The 17,361-nt window shown below is 41.7% G+C and overlaps 1 protein-coding gene across 7 annotated transcripts in view; it reads right to left on the bottom strand.

The window, feature by feature from the left end:
* Positions 1 to 17,361, bottom strand: part of CDC48B (cell division cycle 48B) — a 205,885-nt gene that overhangs the window by 122,022 nt on the left and 66,502 nt on the right. For all 7 annotated transcript variants that reach the window (XR_015689157.1, XR_015689158.1, XM_087669709.1 and 4 more), the window contains 2 exons: positions 14,091 to 14,375; positions 13,767 to 13,936 (listed from right to left, as the gene is read on the bottom strand). Coding sequence is in view for 5 of the 7 variants with exons in the window: in XM_087669709.1 (XP_087525835.1) it covers positions 13,767 to 13,936; positions 14,091 to 14,375 (455 nt within the window). In the remaining 2 variants the exon portion in view is untranslated. The remainder of the gene's footprint in view (positions 1 to 13,766; positions 13,937 to 14,090; positions 14,376 to 17,361) is intronic.

Below are 17,361 nucleotides of genomic sequence, written 5' to 3'. Positions count from 1 at the left end.
AACAAGCCCAAAGCGGTCAAGTGGTTCAATTTTGATTTATCTTTGATTTTATGAATCTATTGCTTGCCATAAATTGTTGTAAATCAAAGCATGGGTTCCACCATCCTTCTATAAAAAGGAAGGCTGGTTTCAATTACTGGGATCTTTGCTCGCACCTCCGATTATTGGACTCTAACAAGAGACACCTAGGTTCCTTAGAAAGACTATGGAGGAAAGTATAAACTCTTCATAGGGTTAATGTTCACATTTCGTAACTCACTCACTGATCCCATTCATAAAATTAGAAGATAATTATGAAATGGAAAGGTTGAGCTTGGATCTTGATTAACAACTTGTGAGGATATCTAACTTGCAAATCCAATTAAGCCCACAAAATTTTTCTTAGTTAAATAAGACCTCTTTTCTATATGTGCTCTAAAGATTATCTATAAAGTTTTTATGGATTGATGCCTTGCATATTGAGAATTAGGTGAGGAAACCACTTCTCAGGCAAATGCAGCAACCTATGGAAGTCTGCATAGAAGCCATGGACAATTATTTTTCCATCACAAGTACCCGGAGAGCCAATAAATACATGTTTGCTCAATTCCACCTCGTGCCTGATGCAAAGCTCTAGGGCTGGAAAAGGGTTTAGATCAAACTTAGGGATTGAGAAACTATATTTGTAAGGACGATGAAGTTATGTTATAGAGAAATGTTAGGCCAAGCTACAGGAAACCAGGCTAAATGATTATCTTGCTGAGGCTAGACATTGCAACATAAAGTGTGATAATCATACAAGGGATTAAGAAGAAAGTAGTAGTCAGACAAGGATGCCTATGGGGGTCCATAGGACTTAGAAGAGAAACATTAGAAAAGGAATGTTTGAGTAAGGCCCTAATGAGAGCTAGATGTGAACTGAAAAAAGTTAGAACAGCACCCAATTGCTATCATACAACTTTGACGTCAAAGATTCAACAATAAGCAATATACTAGTCCTTTAAACCACCAGTCTTGGTGAGACACACAAAGAGGGGAGTGAAAGCTCCCCCCTCCCTCCCCAAAAACGCCCCCCCCCCCCCCCCCCTTCCATGGAAACTGCTTTCTCTCCCCCTAGGCACAATACACAAAGCTAGGAATCAACCTTTGAATAACGACCTTGCATTACGAAAAGCTTGCTGGATTCAATAGAATTCAGAAAAAAGGTCCCAAAGAGTTCACCCTCACATCTTAGTACCCCGAAACAGCGTTTCGGGGCTGCCGAAATGGACCCGCCATTTCAGACCGAAACGGAAAAGACAAACCGGCGTTTCGGCATCCTCCGGTCCGTTTCAGGGCACTCCAGCTGCCGCCGCCCCCCTAGGCACAATACGCAAAGCTAGGAATCAACCTTTGAATAACGACCTTGCATTACAAAAAGCTTGCTCGATTCAATAGAATTCAGAAAAAAGGTCCCAAAGAGTCCACCCTCACATCTTAGTACCCCGAAATGGCGTTTCGAGTCGCCCTGAAACGGACCCGCCGTTTCGGACCAAAACGGAAACGGCAAACCAGCGTTTCGGCATCCTCCGGTCTGTTTCGGGGCACTCCAGCTGCCGCCGCCGCCGCCGCCTCCTCCTCCTCCTCCTCTTCTTCTTCTTCCCCCCATTAACCTTTACTTCTTCCTCTTCCTCTTCCTCTTCCTCTTCCTCTTCCTCTTCCTCTTCTTCTTCCTTTTCTTCCTCTTCTTCTTCCTCTTCTTCTTCTTCTTTCCCCCATTACCTAAAGGCTAATTATGGCGTTGGATCCATATTGGAGACACGTCACTCCCATCAAGGGATACGAGGGCTCCAGCAGATCAAAGAAGTGGCGGCGCAACTATTGTGGATTGGAGAATTTAGGGAGTGTAACACGCGTGAAAGACCACTTGGCATGCGTTTCCAACAAAGACATCAGGCCTTGTTGTCCAGACTACAGTTGTCAGTCATTCATTGATGTTGATACTTATTACTCAATAGTTACTAGAGTCTAGAGACTAGTACACAGTGCTCAGTGCTCACTAGACTTTGGGGTTTTAACTGATTATTCACATGACATAGTTACATGTATCATTATATCTTGATTTCACTTATTATGCATCTTGATTCTTGTTCCATTGTTCTTGATGTCAGTCTCCACTGTTCTTGATGTCAGTCTTCCATTTTCTTTAGATCATAGATAATTTAGGAGTCATAAATTATAATTCATTTGTTGCCTTCAGTTTTGAAAATTGAGTCTTAATTGTGTTAAGCTGTCTTAAGTTTCAACCATTGAGTCTTAACTCTTCAATCTTCACTCATGAGTCGTGACATGTGTAATGAATCATGATTTCAATCATATAAGATGGACTCAAAAGTTTTGTATGAAATTTGGGTACATGTTATTGTAGGCATTGATATATTTACATACCCACTTAATACTGTATTTATTTTAGTGCACAATTCGAAATGTCGTTTCCCCGTTTTCAAAATTTGGCCGAAACTCCGAAACTCCGGTTTTTCACATTTCCGTTTCCCCCGTTTCCGAAACTCCCCCGTACTATGCCTCACATGGACAACTATAAAGCTCCTATTTGGAGAAGGCCTCCAGCACCACCACCTCTGAAAATGGTTTGACAAGTGAATGTCTAGAGACAAACCAAGAAACATGCTGTCAAATCTACACTCTAGCCTCAGTACCCATTTGAGTAAAAGAAGTATTAACTTATAAGGTGAATCGTGAGGCTAATGGAAAAGTAAGGTAGACAACAGAAGGTGATGTCAAAATGATTGGATTACAATTAAACATTCGGTATACTTGCTACAACAACAACAAGAATATGGATGGCTTGGACAACATCTACAAGGTATTGAGACATATCAAATAGAATGTAGAGAATGCGATCTTAATGACAATTTACAGGAAGAGATTTATATGAAAAGCAAAAATGTTCCATACATTTAGAGTTATTGCACTAGGTGCATAGGCTGACAAATTACTCGAAACATTGAAGAAGGCACAACACGCTTGGCTCAACAAGTACTTGGTGAATAATAGGGTGTAAATCAATGATCGTCACTTTGGGCAGAACATTAAGCTTAAAGCAATATTGGAAAGGCCCCTAAAGATGTGACTATGCACGGGAAAATGGTTGGAAGCTTGACTGCATTAACATACTTATAAGTTACTTGTTTAATCAGGCCAATGTGAGGGTGCAGTTGGAAACTAAATACCAAGAAGCAACCACAGTGGTAGTATCCAACAAAGAGGCAGAGTATGAAGAGGATCTACACCTAATACTGCATACAAAGTTTTCATAATGTAAGACAGCAAGACAAGAAGGAAGCTATCAATCATTGTGTCAAGATGAGAAGCATTTTGCTTGCCGCAAGAGCAAGATAATATTTAGAGACAACGATAGTGAGTACTCAAGGTAAACTAGGTGAACAAGGTTTTGTCTCTTAGGCTTTGTCCATTCCTTGTCTTATTATAGCTCCATTTGCTACTTGATAAGTTCAAGGTTTCCTGAATTCGATTGTGAATGTTCAAAGTCCACTATCGCATATGGTTAAGACTGTTGACAGTGACCTATAGAAAAGTGTTTTGACAAGACGTGCTCATTTGACAATGTTGCAGTGGAGCTGGATTATATTCTATGTTTGTGGGAGAAGGAGAAGCTTCCTTGCGAGAAACTTTCTCTCATGCATGATTTGCTGCTCCAAGGATAATTTTTTTTTATGAAGCTGATGCAATCGCTCCTAAGAGGTCAGAGCTACTGAATGTTGTTTATGTGAGTTGCCTATGAATTTTCTATACTTAAGGGCATTTCGTAAGTAGAAAAACCAATAAGAACGAATCTTTGGAACATTTTTAAGGACTTGTTTTTTTATTTTTTAAGTAGGAAGCAAAAACAACAACAAATCTTTGGAACACATGAATTTTTCGACCTATGGGTGGACAACTAGGTGACCATGTTTTAAACATTTAAGGGCACATTTTTTGAGTTCATACATAGAAAGAAGAAAGAACTCCTCTTTGCAACACATGAATTTTCTCCTAAGGGGGGCAACTAGGTTTCTATGAAGCTGGAGTACTTCCACATCTAGTCTGCCAAATTTATAATTCGCATAAGCATATTCAACATAGACTTATCCTAAAGAATTAACTAGATCTAGGAACAAAAATCTATCAATAGTACACTTTAAACAATCATTGGGTGCAATGTGCATTAGGTGTTGGGTTTATAATCTAGCCTGTGGTTAAGCAAACCGCTCTTGCATGTTAGGGCCCTCGCTTTTGACTGGATCTCTAATACTTTTCCACACATTGTGCACATATACGCACGGGTGGGTCCTTCACATACTTGAGTGTTGTTAGTTTCTTTGCAGTTGGGCATGTTTATGTTAAGAGTCATTCCCTGGACGCCACGCAAGCAGGCTGCCACGTGGCGGCTGTCGGACTGCAGCAGCAGTCGGATTGCATCAATCGGCTGCATTTAATGCAGCTGAGCTGATCAATTACTGGCATTATTTCCAGCCTATAAATAGGCTGAGTTTCCAGCAGTCTTGGCATATTGTCTCTCACAGATTTCAGCCTACTGATTGTGGAGATTGCTCTCGGGGTTGACGGAGATCGAGATCCTCGAGGTGGAGACACACACAGATATTCTCTCTGCACCTATGTATAATTCTGCATCCTTATACAGCATTCTTCACTGCAGATTTTCTGCATTTCACAGTCTCTTCCTCTCTCCCTCTTCTCTCTCTGTTCACTCTTTGGCATGGTCATTTGCTTCCGCATTGCTTAACTCTAACATGGTATCAGAGCATTGAAGGACTAGACCTACCTGAAGAGGAGTTTTCAGCGCGACATGAGGCTGCATTGTCAGCGTTCAAGTGCGAGCAGGTGGGCTGCGCATCAGAACAAAGCTGAGGAGAGCATGGGCGTGCGAGAAGAGAAGATTTGCTGAAGTTGCTGCTGATTTTTCTGTTAGAGAAGGAAGAAGGCTGCGTTTTTGGCCTTGAAGTGCAAATTTTACCTTTTCATCGCCTCTGGCGAGTGAAGAACGAACGAGATGGGAGAACCTCAGCCCTAGCAGGCTATATTTTCACAGTCAAAGGGGGCTGCCTTTTGTGTTTTGTGCAAGCATTCTTGGTAAAGATGTCTTCTGAGGCTGAGACAAAATTTCACGCAATCATGGACTGGAAGGTGTCCGTCCTATCGGCTCTTCCTTCAAAATAAAAGCTTGATGGTGAGAACTACCACATCTGGCACGTCATGATGCCTGCCATATTGGAGTCCTATAATCTGGCAGAGCTTGTTACAGAGGCTATCAATTGTCCTTCTTCGCGAGACAAGTCCAGACTCTCGTCCAGTGAGAAGGGGGAGTTGGCAAAGGCTCAGGTACATTGGGATAAACTCAATTTTCGCATTTGCTCGTTTTTATTTCTCTCATGTACTAGAGTTGTTCTCTCTCATATAGAGCATTTGACGGTGCTAGGGAGATATGGATGAAGTTGGATCAGATGTATAATCAGATGACCGTCATGAAGTGAGTTTCTTTGGAAGTGCAAATGAGGATTATGAGTGTCAACAAGTCATCATCCATGCAGGAGCATATCAACAAGCTAAGGCAGCTTCAGATACAGGTTCAAAACGCGGGACACGTGATCACTTTTGAAAACGTTGGCAATAACTCTTCTTTCACAATTACTGCCTCACTTCAGTGGTTTTTATTCCGCCTTGATTGCTTTAGAGCACTCTAAGACTCTTCGGTGGGAAGAGTTGGCTCCTATGGTCTTGGACCAAGAGGAACAAGTCAAAGGAACCAATGCTTCGGAATCTGAAGCTTTGGTTGGTCAATTCTCTCAGAAGAAGGAGAAGAACCAAAAGAAAAAGAAGAAAGACAAATCTAAGGAGGACAAAGACAGGAGTCTACTTGTCACATTTGTGGCAAAACAAGTCACTGGAAGAAGGATTGCCCCGAAAAGGAGAAGGAGAAGGAGAAGAAGGAGAAATCTTTAAAGGATTTTGGAGCAGTGGCTGCTCCCTCATCAGTTTCTTTCCTCCATGATCCATCTGGAGGTGGTTGAGGATTTGACCCTGCCGGCTTCTGATGCTGCATTGACGGTCCCATTTACTCTGGAGTGGATTGTTGACAATGGGGCCTCTAGGCACATTACTCCTTCAACAGGTATTACTCATTTGCGGCCTTCTCATGGGCAGATTCTTATTGGAGATAGTTCGTCTATTCCTATTCAGGGACGGGGCAACATGCATCTTATTTCAAATGGACGTGGTGCTGCCCATGCATCTGAGGTACTTTATGTGCCAGCTTTGGGATGTTATCTTCTCTCGATGCACAAGATTTGTGCCCTCGATCTCTTGGTCCAATTTGATGTGGATTCTTTTCGGATTCTTGATTGATGATCGAGAGCGGTTCTTTCTTCAAGTTATGAGGAGAATGGAGTCTACAAGTTGTGGTCTTCTTCTGCCTTGACTTCTCTTCTTCTTACCTCTCAAACTCAGTTCGAGCTTTGGCATGCTCGGTTTTGTCACCTGAATTATAAATACCTTCGAAAGGTGTCTAAGGACCAGTTTGTTTGAGGTCTACCACATATTGTGGGGAGTCGGCAACCTTGTGTATCCTACATCCGTGGAAAGCAAACTCATGATGTCGTTCCCAACAAGGCTTTGAGGCGGTCTTCAGCACCCTTGGAGCTTGTTTCCACCGATCTTTGTGGATCAATAAGGGCGGAATCCCTTTGAGGGAGTTTCTATTTCATGCTCATTGTAGATGATTACACCAAGATGACATAGGCCTATTTCTTGAAGCTGAAATCGGAGGCATTCTCCAACTTCACGGATTGGTTGCTCTTTGAGGAGAACCGATCGGGGCGGAAGGTGAAGACCTTACGATCGGATAAGGGCGGAGAATTTGTTTGTAATGAGTTTACTCGGTTTTGTGCAGATCATGGCATACACCAGGAGTTTGCTTATACAAACACCCCTTAGGAGATTGGCATTCTGGAGCCGAAGAATAGGAGTCTGATCGAGATGGCTTGTACCATGATGGAGTATCGTAAGACACCTCAATGTCTATAGGCTGAGGCTGTGCCTACTTGAGTTCACATCCTTAATCGTTCCCCTACTTCCCTTGTTGTTGGTATGACTCCTTTTGAGGCATACTTTGGATCCGATGTTTCTTATTTCAGGGTTTTTGGGTGTGATGCTTATGTTCACATCCTGAAGACACAAGGTGACAAATTTGAAGTGGCTTCGAAGACAGGTATTTGTGGACTATAGCTCGCAATCTCAAGGTTACCGATTGTATGATCCTGTTAAGCGGGATGTCTATACGAGCCGTGATGTTCGGTTCCTGGAGGTTCCAGCCCCAGAGGGGGGTGAAGGATCACCCTGTACTTGGAGATCCCGATGATAGCTAGACCCAACGACTGTTCCTCTTGAGCCTGTGTCTCTTGAGGACTTTTCTTGGGATGAGAAGCCTACTTCCCAACCACCGGCTTCACCGATTGGTCCTTAGTCGATTGTGGATCTTCCAGAAACTTCAGCAAATGGAGAGTGCCGAGGCGAGATTCGGTCTTCTCCTTGTTGGGTCCATGACACGCTCTGAGATTCAGGGATCGAGGGGGTCCCTGAGGAGTGGCAACCGCAGGATGGACCGCGGAAGTCATGCTGGTACCAGGCACATACTATGGAGCTTGTTTGCTCTAACTACTGTTTGATGTCCCGTGTTATGCAAGATAGAGAGCCTACATCAATGAAGGAGGGTTTGCAGTCTGATAATTGGCGGAAAGTGATGAAAGTCGAGTTGGAGGCTATTGAGCGGAATGGCACTTGGTACCTTGTGCCTCGTCCCTCTCATAAGAAGGTGATTGGTGTCAAATGAGTCTTTAAGACCAAGTAGCATAGTGGTGGCTCTTTGGACAAGCACAAGGCTCGCCTTGTTGCTAAAGGTTTCGCAGAGTGCCCAGGTGTTGATTTCCATGATACTTTTGCCCCTACTGCTCGCATGGCGACTATTAATGTTGTTCTTCCCTTGCTGGTCATAGGAGATGGCCTGTCTTTCAGTTGGATGTGAAGTCGGCCTTCTTGAATGGTGATTTGAAGGTGGAGATCTATGTAGAGCAGCCTCCTGGCTTTGGTTCCTCACATGGGAAGGTTTACAAGGCCTTGTGTGGCCTGAAGTAGACTCCGCATGCTTGGAAAGAGAAGATTAATTCGTTTCTCTAGAGGAAGTTGGGATATCGACGCTCTAGGGCCAATCCACAACTTTATTTGTACACTTTAGAGGGTGGTCATGTGTTGTTTGTTTTGTATGTTGATGATTTGATTGTTATAGGTGATCATGCCCAGAAGTTTGCAGAGAGAAGGCAACCCTACATCAGAAGTTCGAGATGATGGATTTAGGACTTCTCCATTTCTTTTTGGGCCACGAGATTTATCAGATTCAGAGGGGGATTTTCATCTCTCAGAAAAAATATGTACAGGAGCTCTTCGTGACTTTTGAGATGGACTGTCGGTCCATTACTACTTCTATGGATCCGAACTGGAAGGCCACTTCACAAGCAAATTCTTCTTTGGTGGATGCTACCCACTACCGTTAGCTGATTGGATCATTGATAACACACGGGTTGATCTATGTTTTGCCGTAGGTCTCATGGCTGGGTTCCTAAGTGCACCTCAACAGGTCCATTAGACGGCTACTAAGAGGATACTTCAGTTTCTGAGAGGAACCTCCGACCTCGAGATTTCCTATCCAACATGTACAGATGCTTCAGATCTTGTCCTTGCAAGTTGGAGGGATTTCGATTCGATAGGCGACATGGACCAAAGGCGGTCTACTACAGGTTATTGTTTTACATTGGATAATGGTGCTATCTCTTGGAGTAGCAAGAAGCAACCCACAATAGTCTTATCTTCAAATTAGGCAAAGTACCGAGCTGCGTCTTCTACCACGTGTGAGAGTGTGTGGCTTCGGCGTTTGTTGGAGGAGCTTGGCTCGCCCCAAACTCATCCTACTATTTTGCCGTGCGACAATGAGAGTTGCATTGACTTGGCACAAAATCCTGTATTCCATGCCCAAACGAAGCACATCAAGATCCAGTACCACTTCATCAGGAAGAAGCTTTTGGATGAGACCATCGATGTGGAATACTGTAAGACCGAAGACAATCTTGCAGATTTGTTTACGAAGGCACTTCCCCAAGCTCTACTTCACCGACATTCTAGATCCCTCCGTCTGTTGCCTTGTCCAGGACTTGAGAGGGGGTGTTAAGAGTCATTGCTTGGACGCCACCCAAGCAGGTGCTATGTATCAACACTTTGCGAGTTGATGGAGTATCCTCTAAAAATGAGGATACTCCATTAATTTGTTGGAGTACTCAAGAGTTATCAATTGGAGATTGGTCCATAAGACCTCTCCTCCTTTACGCATTCTCTCTTTCTCTTTTTGTGTCCTCTCTCTTCGTTTTTGCATTCTCTCTTTGCATAGCCATGTAGACCTAAAGTCCTCACAACAATATACTTGGGTGTGGGACAGTTGAATTGTCTTTAGAGCTTTTGTTTAGGTGTATAAAGCTCTATGCAAGAACATCTAAGTGTATAAGATTGCCTTTAAGATTCACTAACAGGACATAATGCTCTACGCAAGAACAACTAGGTGTATGGGATTGCATTTAAATGCTTTACAAAGAGTAATAAGGGATTTTGGCTTTCCCAAGGTCTTCTATAAGAAGATTTAAATGTCACTTATAAAATATTTATATGCTTCTTTACACTAAAAAAGAAAACGTTGAGAGTTGTAAGACTATGAACTATATGATATTTGATCTTTTCAATTGTCTCCTTATTATATTGCTCTTTCAATTGCCTCATTTAAAGTCATATGGATGTCCATTCCATTTTCAATCGGTGATATTTGCAACCTCAACTCGAAGCAACATAAGCTCCTTGAGGAATTTCTACACATTAGGTAGGTAGATCTTTTTTTCTACCTTCCTCTTAAAAATCAAGTGCAAAGCCTAATAGCCAAATGGCAGCAGTCGGATTGCATTAGTCGGCTGCATTTATTGCAGCCGACCTCATCAATTATTGGCATTATTTCTAGCCTATAAATAGACTGAGTTTCCAACAATCTTGGCATATTGTCTCTCACAGATTTCAGCCAGCTAACTGTGGAGATTGCTCTCGGGGCTGATGGAGATCGAGATCCACGAGGTGGAGACATACGCAGATATTCTCTCTGCACCCATGCGTTATTCTGCATCCTTATACAACATTCTTCACTGCAAATTTTACAGTGTTTGACTGTCTCTGCCTCTCTCTCTCTCTCTTCTCTCTCTGTTAACTCTTTGTCACGGTCATTCACTTCTGCATTGCTTAACTCTGATAGTTTACACCTTGCATGTTGAGGTTTATGTACCAGCTGATTGACACATAACGTCTGCCTTTTATTTATATGTGAAAAATGCATCCCAACAATTCAATGGAGACAACCATTAATTACTAAGCATTGTTAAAATGATTGCTAAGCTATTTCTGGATTATCTAAACGAGAATCTTATCAAAGGAAATGTTTTGCCTTCTCACTGAAACCTTAAATGGAGTCCTAACATTTGAGGTATGAGTAGTTAAATATAGTTCTAACATAATCTTTCCCAAAAAAGAATTCACTTTTAAAAGATATCTTTATACTGCATAGCTAATTCGAGTGGTGAACCATTCTTATTTAAGTGAAACATAATCAAGTGCAAGGAGAGATTTGAACTACAATTTCTCTTAAACATCAAGGAAACTCCTAGTCCCATTTAATAGGATCCAAGAGAATGCTTGGGTTCTCAAGGACATCATAGACTTAAACTCTCTTTCTCTACACATTAGGGAACCTATCATAGCTTTTAGAAGTCAAAGATAGTTCAATGTCTAAGTCTATTATCTGAATGTCTTCATATTACTACAATTATTTCAAGCATTATTATAGCAAATGTAAGAGCTAATTGCAAGCTCACAAAATCAAGTTATTGAGTGCAGTATAACATTGTGAGTTGATTAGGCACTTCTTGAAGTTTGCTTTCATGATATTGTTTTTGGAAAAGAGGCCCTTCTATCATGATTTTGTTTGGGAAAAAGGGGCCCTTTTATCAGTTAAAGTGTCCAAAGAGCCGGAACTCCTTTGAATACTTACAAAAGTTGGGAACCAAGTACATCAAAGAAACTCCTCGGTGCAATAGAAATGCTAGTGTATTAAAACAAAAAAGTGTGGAAAACCTTGAAGCTGGTGAATACATATGAGGTGGAGAGTGTGACAGCAAAGAGTCAAAATGTTGATCAATCTATCCTGCATAGAAGACTATAGCATTGTCAGTGGTGCATAGATTCCAATAAATTGAATTGGCACAGACATCATGATGTTATTCATAGTGAAAGAAGCAAGAAAACCTAAATGTGCCCGTTATTGTATGCTTTAATGATGGATTGGTGGTTTCATTTGGTTTAAAGCATACATGAGGAAAGAATAGTGGTTTCGTCTTGTTGTTTCATGAAATGGCATGCGAACGCAAGGTTAAGCAAAAACTTGCAGTGCTCCATCAAATGTGCTAATGTTGCTGCCCAATTTGAATCTGTCCATCTTGTTGTTGTGATTTTCTCTCCATATGGATGGTTTTGCTCATAAAAGGGATTCAGTAAATGACAACCTAAGTGGTAGTCATTGCATCCGATCATTCCGAAGTCAAAGTCCAAGCTGGGTTTCAAGGCAAGTCCCTTGATAATAAGCCTAACTTTTGCATGTCTAAGATCCTATTCACCTTGTAGGTGGTCTTCTTGAGGATCAAGGAACAAGCTACCATTTTTAAAAATTTCTCAGTAAAATTCAACTCATTGTAATGGCATGCTGCATAAGAACACTTGTGCCAAAACCTCCTCTGTGGAATTAGCTGCAGATTCTCCAAAATATTAAAGGTAGCAACTATGTTCACAAATTACGATCAGTGAACCAACATGCTGTCCTTGCTGATACCATTGTAATCTTCGAGATGTCAACTAGCCATCCACTCTCTACTTTGTGAAAATGAACTCCTTACCAAGGGAAGTAAAGGTGGTAGCCAAGGAGGGGCTTTAATGGTCAGTTGGGTGGTTCCTGACAAGCATAACTTGAAGAAGAAGCAGTGCTTGATGAAAAGGATATTGGACAAACAAAGAATTCGAGTCTAAGAAGATCACATCTTTCCTAAGATTATAGAGTCTAAGAAGACCACATCTTTCCTAACATTATACCTTGAAAACCATGAAATCTCTGCATATGCATGAGGTTGTCAGTTCTGAAAATCTTGAACTAAGTGATATATACGTCATGACAACTGAAAAGCAGGAAAACGTGGGTGATTATCACATGTATTAGTGGTGATCTGGAACCGTGTGTAGTCCTCACATAAAAGAAACATTGCTAGGAGTTGTATCTAAAAGAAACATTATCTTCTAATTTTATAAATAGGATCAGTGAGTGAGTTACGAAATGTGAACGTTAACCCTATGAAGAGTCTATACTTTCCTCCACAGTCTTTCTAAGGAACCTTGGTGTCTCTTATTAGAGTCCAATAATCGGAGGTGCGAGGAAAGTTCCGAGTAATTGAAACCAACCCTCCTTTTTATAGAAGGGTGGTGGAACCCATGCTTTAATTTACAGCAATTTATGGCAAGCAATAGATTCATCAAATCAAAGATAAATCAAAATTGAACCACTTGACCGCTTTGGGCTTGTTTGCCCTATGACCGCTTTGGACTTGTTTGCCCTATGAGATTGAAGATGAGCCGACACCCGATTGGCCCCAAAGCATTGGCTCTCCTTGTGGTATTTCTTTTCACATTCATTCCAAATTACTTGTTGTACAACTAAGAATTAACTAAGAAATATTCTCCTACAACATTTGAATTAATAAGTTGTCCTCTGTAACTAGCAACCATCAAGTTTAATTTCCCCTTGATCTGATGCACAATCCGACATAAATTGGGTCAAGGACACTTGCATGCCCAAAACATTATGTTTTCTTGTAGCTATATTACATGGTGAGATTGTGAGTAGTAAACAAAGATCCATCTTTTGTTTCTACTTCTTGTGCTTGTAATGTACAACACCCTGCTAAGCTACCTACAATTCGATAGACTAGGCAGGCCACGCAAGCAAAAATACATTATCAAGTTCTTAAAGCTCCTTGGAAACTCTAATGGCTCTTTCTGAATTGCACAAATGACAAGGCCATCCACATGTGCACAAGGACTATGGAATTTGTTACCGAAATATGGAATTATAACATCCTTTTCCCTTCCATTCTCAATTGGAGCCCATAGTCCTTGTGCAGGGACATTCCTTCTGATCAAGAGACATTTCTTTTGAGCAAGAAATCTTTCTTTCAAGCATATTTAAACATATTTTCCATAATAAAGTTCTAATTATACGTTATGTCCCTGTCTTCTTTGTTTTGTTATTCATATTCCTTGGTGAATGCCTGCATGAAGTTGCTGCATGATGGAAGGTCCAAAATATAATAAGCAAGTTATAGTCGGGTAGAATATGCTTATTTGCGGTTTAGCCTAGAAAGTACAAGCTAAAGAGAAGGATTTGAACATGGAGTTGATACGAGATGTGGCAGAGCTGCAAGGGCAAGATAATATTTATTTGATATTTTTCAGTTGCTTTGAGAAATGTTGCCTGATAGTCACAAAGTTCTTACATTCAAAACTGGGTCTGATGACAATAGTATCATAAATACCTAAGAGAGAAAAGATTTGCTTTTGCAGCATGGGCTGCAGCCTTGACAAGAGTTGTCTTGGAGCATCCTGGAGGGCCATGAAGCAAAACACCCCTTGGAGGTTTTAGACCCAATCTTGCAAAGGCATCTGCATGTTGAATGGGCCATTCAACTGCCTGGCGAAGTTTCTTCTGCAAGGCCAGTAGGGAAATAACCAAAGTATTAAGATGGCATTATGCAATTCAAAAACGTTGATACTTGAACTTGCAAGTGTCTTATGAAAAATAAATGGGTAAAAACCTCTTCTGGATGGGAACTCTCATGTGAATTCATACTAGTACAAACCTTTATTTCATGAAGTCCTCCTATATCATCCCATGTTATCTTAGGTACTTCGACAACTGCACCTCTGACTATGCTAGGTCCAACCTTTGCATGCGCGTGTTCCCAATCTTGCATGTTTATCTCTTGAACATCCACTTCATTGTCGGTCTCCATACTTCTCTTGAGGACAGCCATTACAGCTTCTCGACACAAAGCAGCTAAGTCAGCTCCAACATACCCATTGCACATGTCAGCCACAGTTTTCAAATTCATGTTTCCGTGCAATGGGAGATGCCTTGCATGAAGCTGGAAAACATAGAAAAGTATGCAAAGACACAAGCTGCTATCAGTCTTATAAATTACTTTGAGAACTGGAAAATAAACAGCACCAAACAAACTATGACCTATTTAAACATTATGAAAACTGACAAAACTGAAATATATTTTAGGTGTGGAAAGTTTTCTTGTCCCTAGCTTTGACTTTTAGCTGTGTGAAAGTTGTTAAAACAAGTTCAGTATGCAGGCATACAGAATACTTTTTAAGTGTTTCCTTCTCTTGAAGTTTGAAAAGGCCCCACACCTCTTTCTCAGATTTGAAGAACAAAAGGGAATATGAGGTGCATGGCTAGCTGATCATACATACCTAGGTAGGTGGATGCTAGCAAACACACCGTTAAGATATCCAAGGACCTGTTGGTATGTCAGTGCACTATGCAATCTGCAGACTTCCACATGTATGTTGATACTGACATCAAACAATTTTGTAGTCCTTTGGTGCTGTCTCAATGCTTGTTCTAGGTCTTTTCCTATGTTATTGTATTGAGTCAATTCTCGTCCATATTAGCACAAGAGGCATGCTTCCTAGACTTGGGAGAAGTTTGCTAGCCTCTTTGATCTTCACGCTTTCTCTCACCAGCTCACTTCAGAGGTGCAGCCACAGACCATGTCTGTTGCCAATCCAAGGATCAAAGACCTCATCAAATGATTGAGGACCTTCAGTTTGAGATGGCTATTCTGGACAAGGGATCAACAAGCTATAGAAAAGGACCTTGATGCCTTTGAGATGGGAGTGTTATGTCCCTCCAAGGCACAAGGTCATTGGCATTGGATGCGTCTTCAAGGCCAAATATCTGGCTGATGGGATCTTGGACAAGCATAAAGCTAGGTTTGTGGTCATGGGCTTTGCTCAGCGGCTAGACATGACTATGCAGAGAGCATGGATTAGAGGATCGTGCTTACAGCTTAAGGAAAGGTCTCCACAGTTGAAGCAGGCACCTTGTAATAGACCCTGCCACCCATATCAAACTTGTCAACTCAAGGTAGCTCCAGGTCCCATGGTGACAAACTTTGGATTAAGATCATGGTTCATGGCTTGAGACTTTGAAGATTTGCCATTCACAATTACTAGAAGCTGAGCAGAGGCTGTTGTGGGCAGTGCAGCAGACATGTTCCATGACTACGGAGCACCATGGCATGCAAGATTACTCTGAACCTGCTCCCGTGGAAGAGAGAGGAAGTTTGTTAGGTGAGCTCCATCGCACTAATGTTGCAAGCTTTGTTGGTGCTGGCAAGAGGCAGATTGATGGACTCATGCTTAAAGTATTGCATGGTGACAGTGAAAGCAAGAGAAGGTAGCAATGATAATCACAATTCTGAACACCGCTCCATTACAAGACAGTGGCATGCCCTCATGGTGACACCCTGTTTTACCTGGAATATCAGTCACGTCAATAACATCATGAAAGGCAACACCTCTTGTAACCAGCCTTTCTTGACCTAGAGGGTGGCGATCTACCTGACTTACAAGTAATTTACAGCAAGCAATAATTTATAGACCAAAAAAAATTAACACTTTAACAATCCCAAGACATAGCCAACACCAATTGTGCCCCTTGCAGCATGGGCAACTGCTGTTCACGCTCTTCTCTCACCGGAAACTGAAGAATTCTTTCTAATCTATGCAGCACGGGCAACTGCTGTTCACACCGGAAACTGAAGAATTCTTTCTAATCTACTGCTTAGCACTTCCTCTCCAGCAAATCTGAAATAGGCAGCCCTCAATTGCTGTTACAGACCTAATTTCAGTCAAAATCAGAGTTCACCAGCCTGCCTTGGAAAATGTGCATGAAGGAATCAGTCATGCATGAAGCCCTGTTGCTGAAAATCGGTGAAATTGCAGCAGATTTGAAGCCATTCAACCATCCACAGCAAAGTAGATTCACATGCGAAGGTTGAAGACACAATTTGGCTCCCGAGTGCTCAAAATCAAGGGACAAGTTGGGGATAATTGCTGCTGGTCATTTAGGGTAGCAAGAGTTTCAAATTTTGCAAGAGATAATAGATTGCACTTGATCTACTGAAGATTTTGGGGACTCTTCGATATATTCCCCGAGTTTGTGGCAAGGCTCACCAATTTCTTTGGAATCCAACTATCCTCTTGGTTGTACAACAAGGTCTTGGAATAAATATCTTTATCTTCGGATTCTCTTCTCTCTGTTGAGCAGTATCATGCACACGGAATTGATAGATTCTCTGTTTACTATGCTTTCAAGTGTTGTTATTTTGTCCCTAACCTCTACCTATGGTAAACAGAGTGTGGGTTGGTAACCTTCATTGTTGTATATGTTGATGATTTGATTGCCACAAGAGCCACAATGAGCACATTGCTCACACACAGGAGTTGCTGTACAAGATGACAGCAGGGGGGACAATGACCAGTTCCCCAGGGAACCTGTTCCTTTGGGATCATATGTCCATGTAAGGATTTGAAATGCAAAGTGGAAAAGGAATAAAAGACTCTCCCAATTCGTCTCTTTCTATTAATTTTATTCTGAAAGATCAGACTCCAATAAATTAATTTTGACAATGACCAGCCCCTGAACATTGATGGTCCAAGTCAATCAAAGTGCAAACCACAGCAAGTAGTTCCAACCCTCAAGTCTTTTCAATGGGCTGTAGAATTCTGCTTTCAACAGCCATTTGATGGCCCCCTTGCTGTAAAACAGCCCCTGAACAGTTTTTAATGCACCGCATTAAACCTCAAAAGACTTGCAAAAATGTGGAGCCTTAACACCTTCACAGGGAGAGAGCCGAGGACCACCACTTGTGCACAATCACATTCAAGTAAGGAGGAGGCTAGAGTATCTGTGCTAGCTTATCTCTGAGCTCCAGTTATAGTTTTTCTTCTTCTGTGAGAGCACAGAGTGCAGCTGCACATTAAACATGCCTCTGCATGAGGCATGGTACTTTCCAATGTATTTGAAGTACACATGGGCACACTCCTTCGTTCAAG

The sequence above is a fragment of the Lygodium microphyllum genome, chromosome 27 (assembly GCF_053477565.2).
Source record: "Lygodium microphyllum isolate KBCC chromosome 27, Lygodium_microphyllum_v1.1.10, whole genome shotgun sequence".
Classification (NCBI taxonomy): Eukaryota; Viridiplantae; Streptophyta; class Polypodiopsida; order Schizaeales; family Lygodiaceae; genus Lygodium; species Lygodium microphyllum.
The sequence above is the reverse complement of the archived record's forward strand: the minus strand, read 5'-3'. Positions and strand labels throughout refer to the sequence as shown.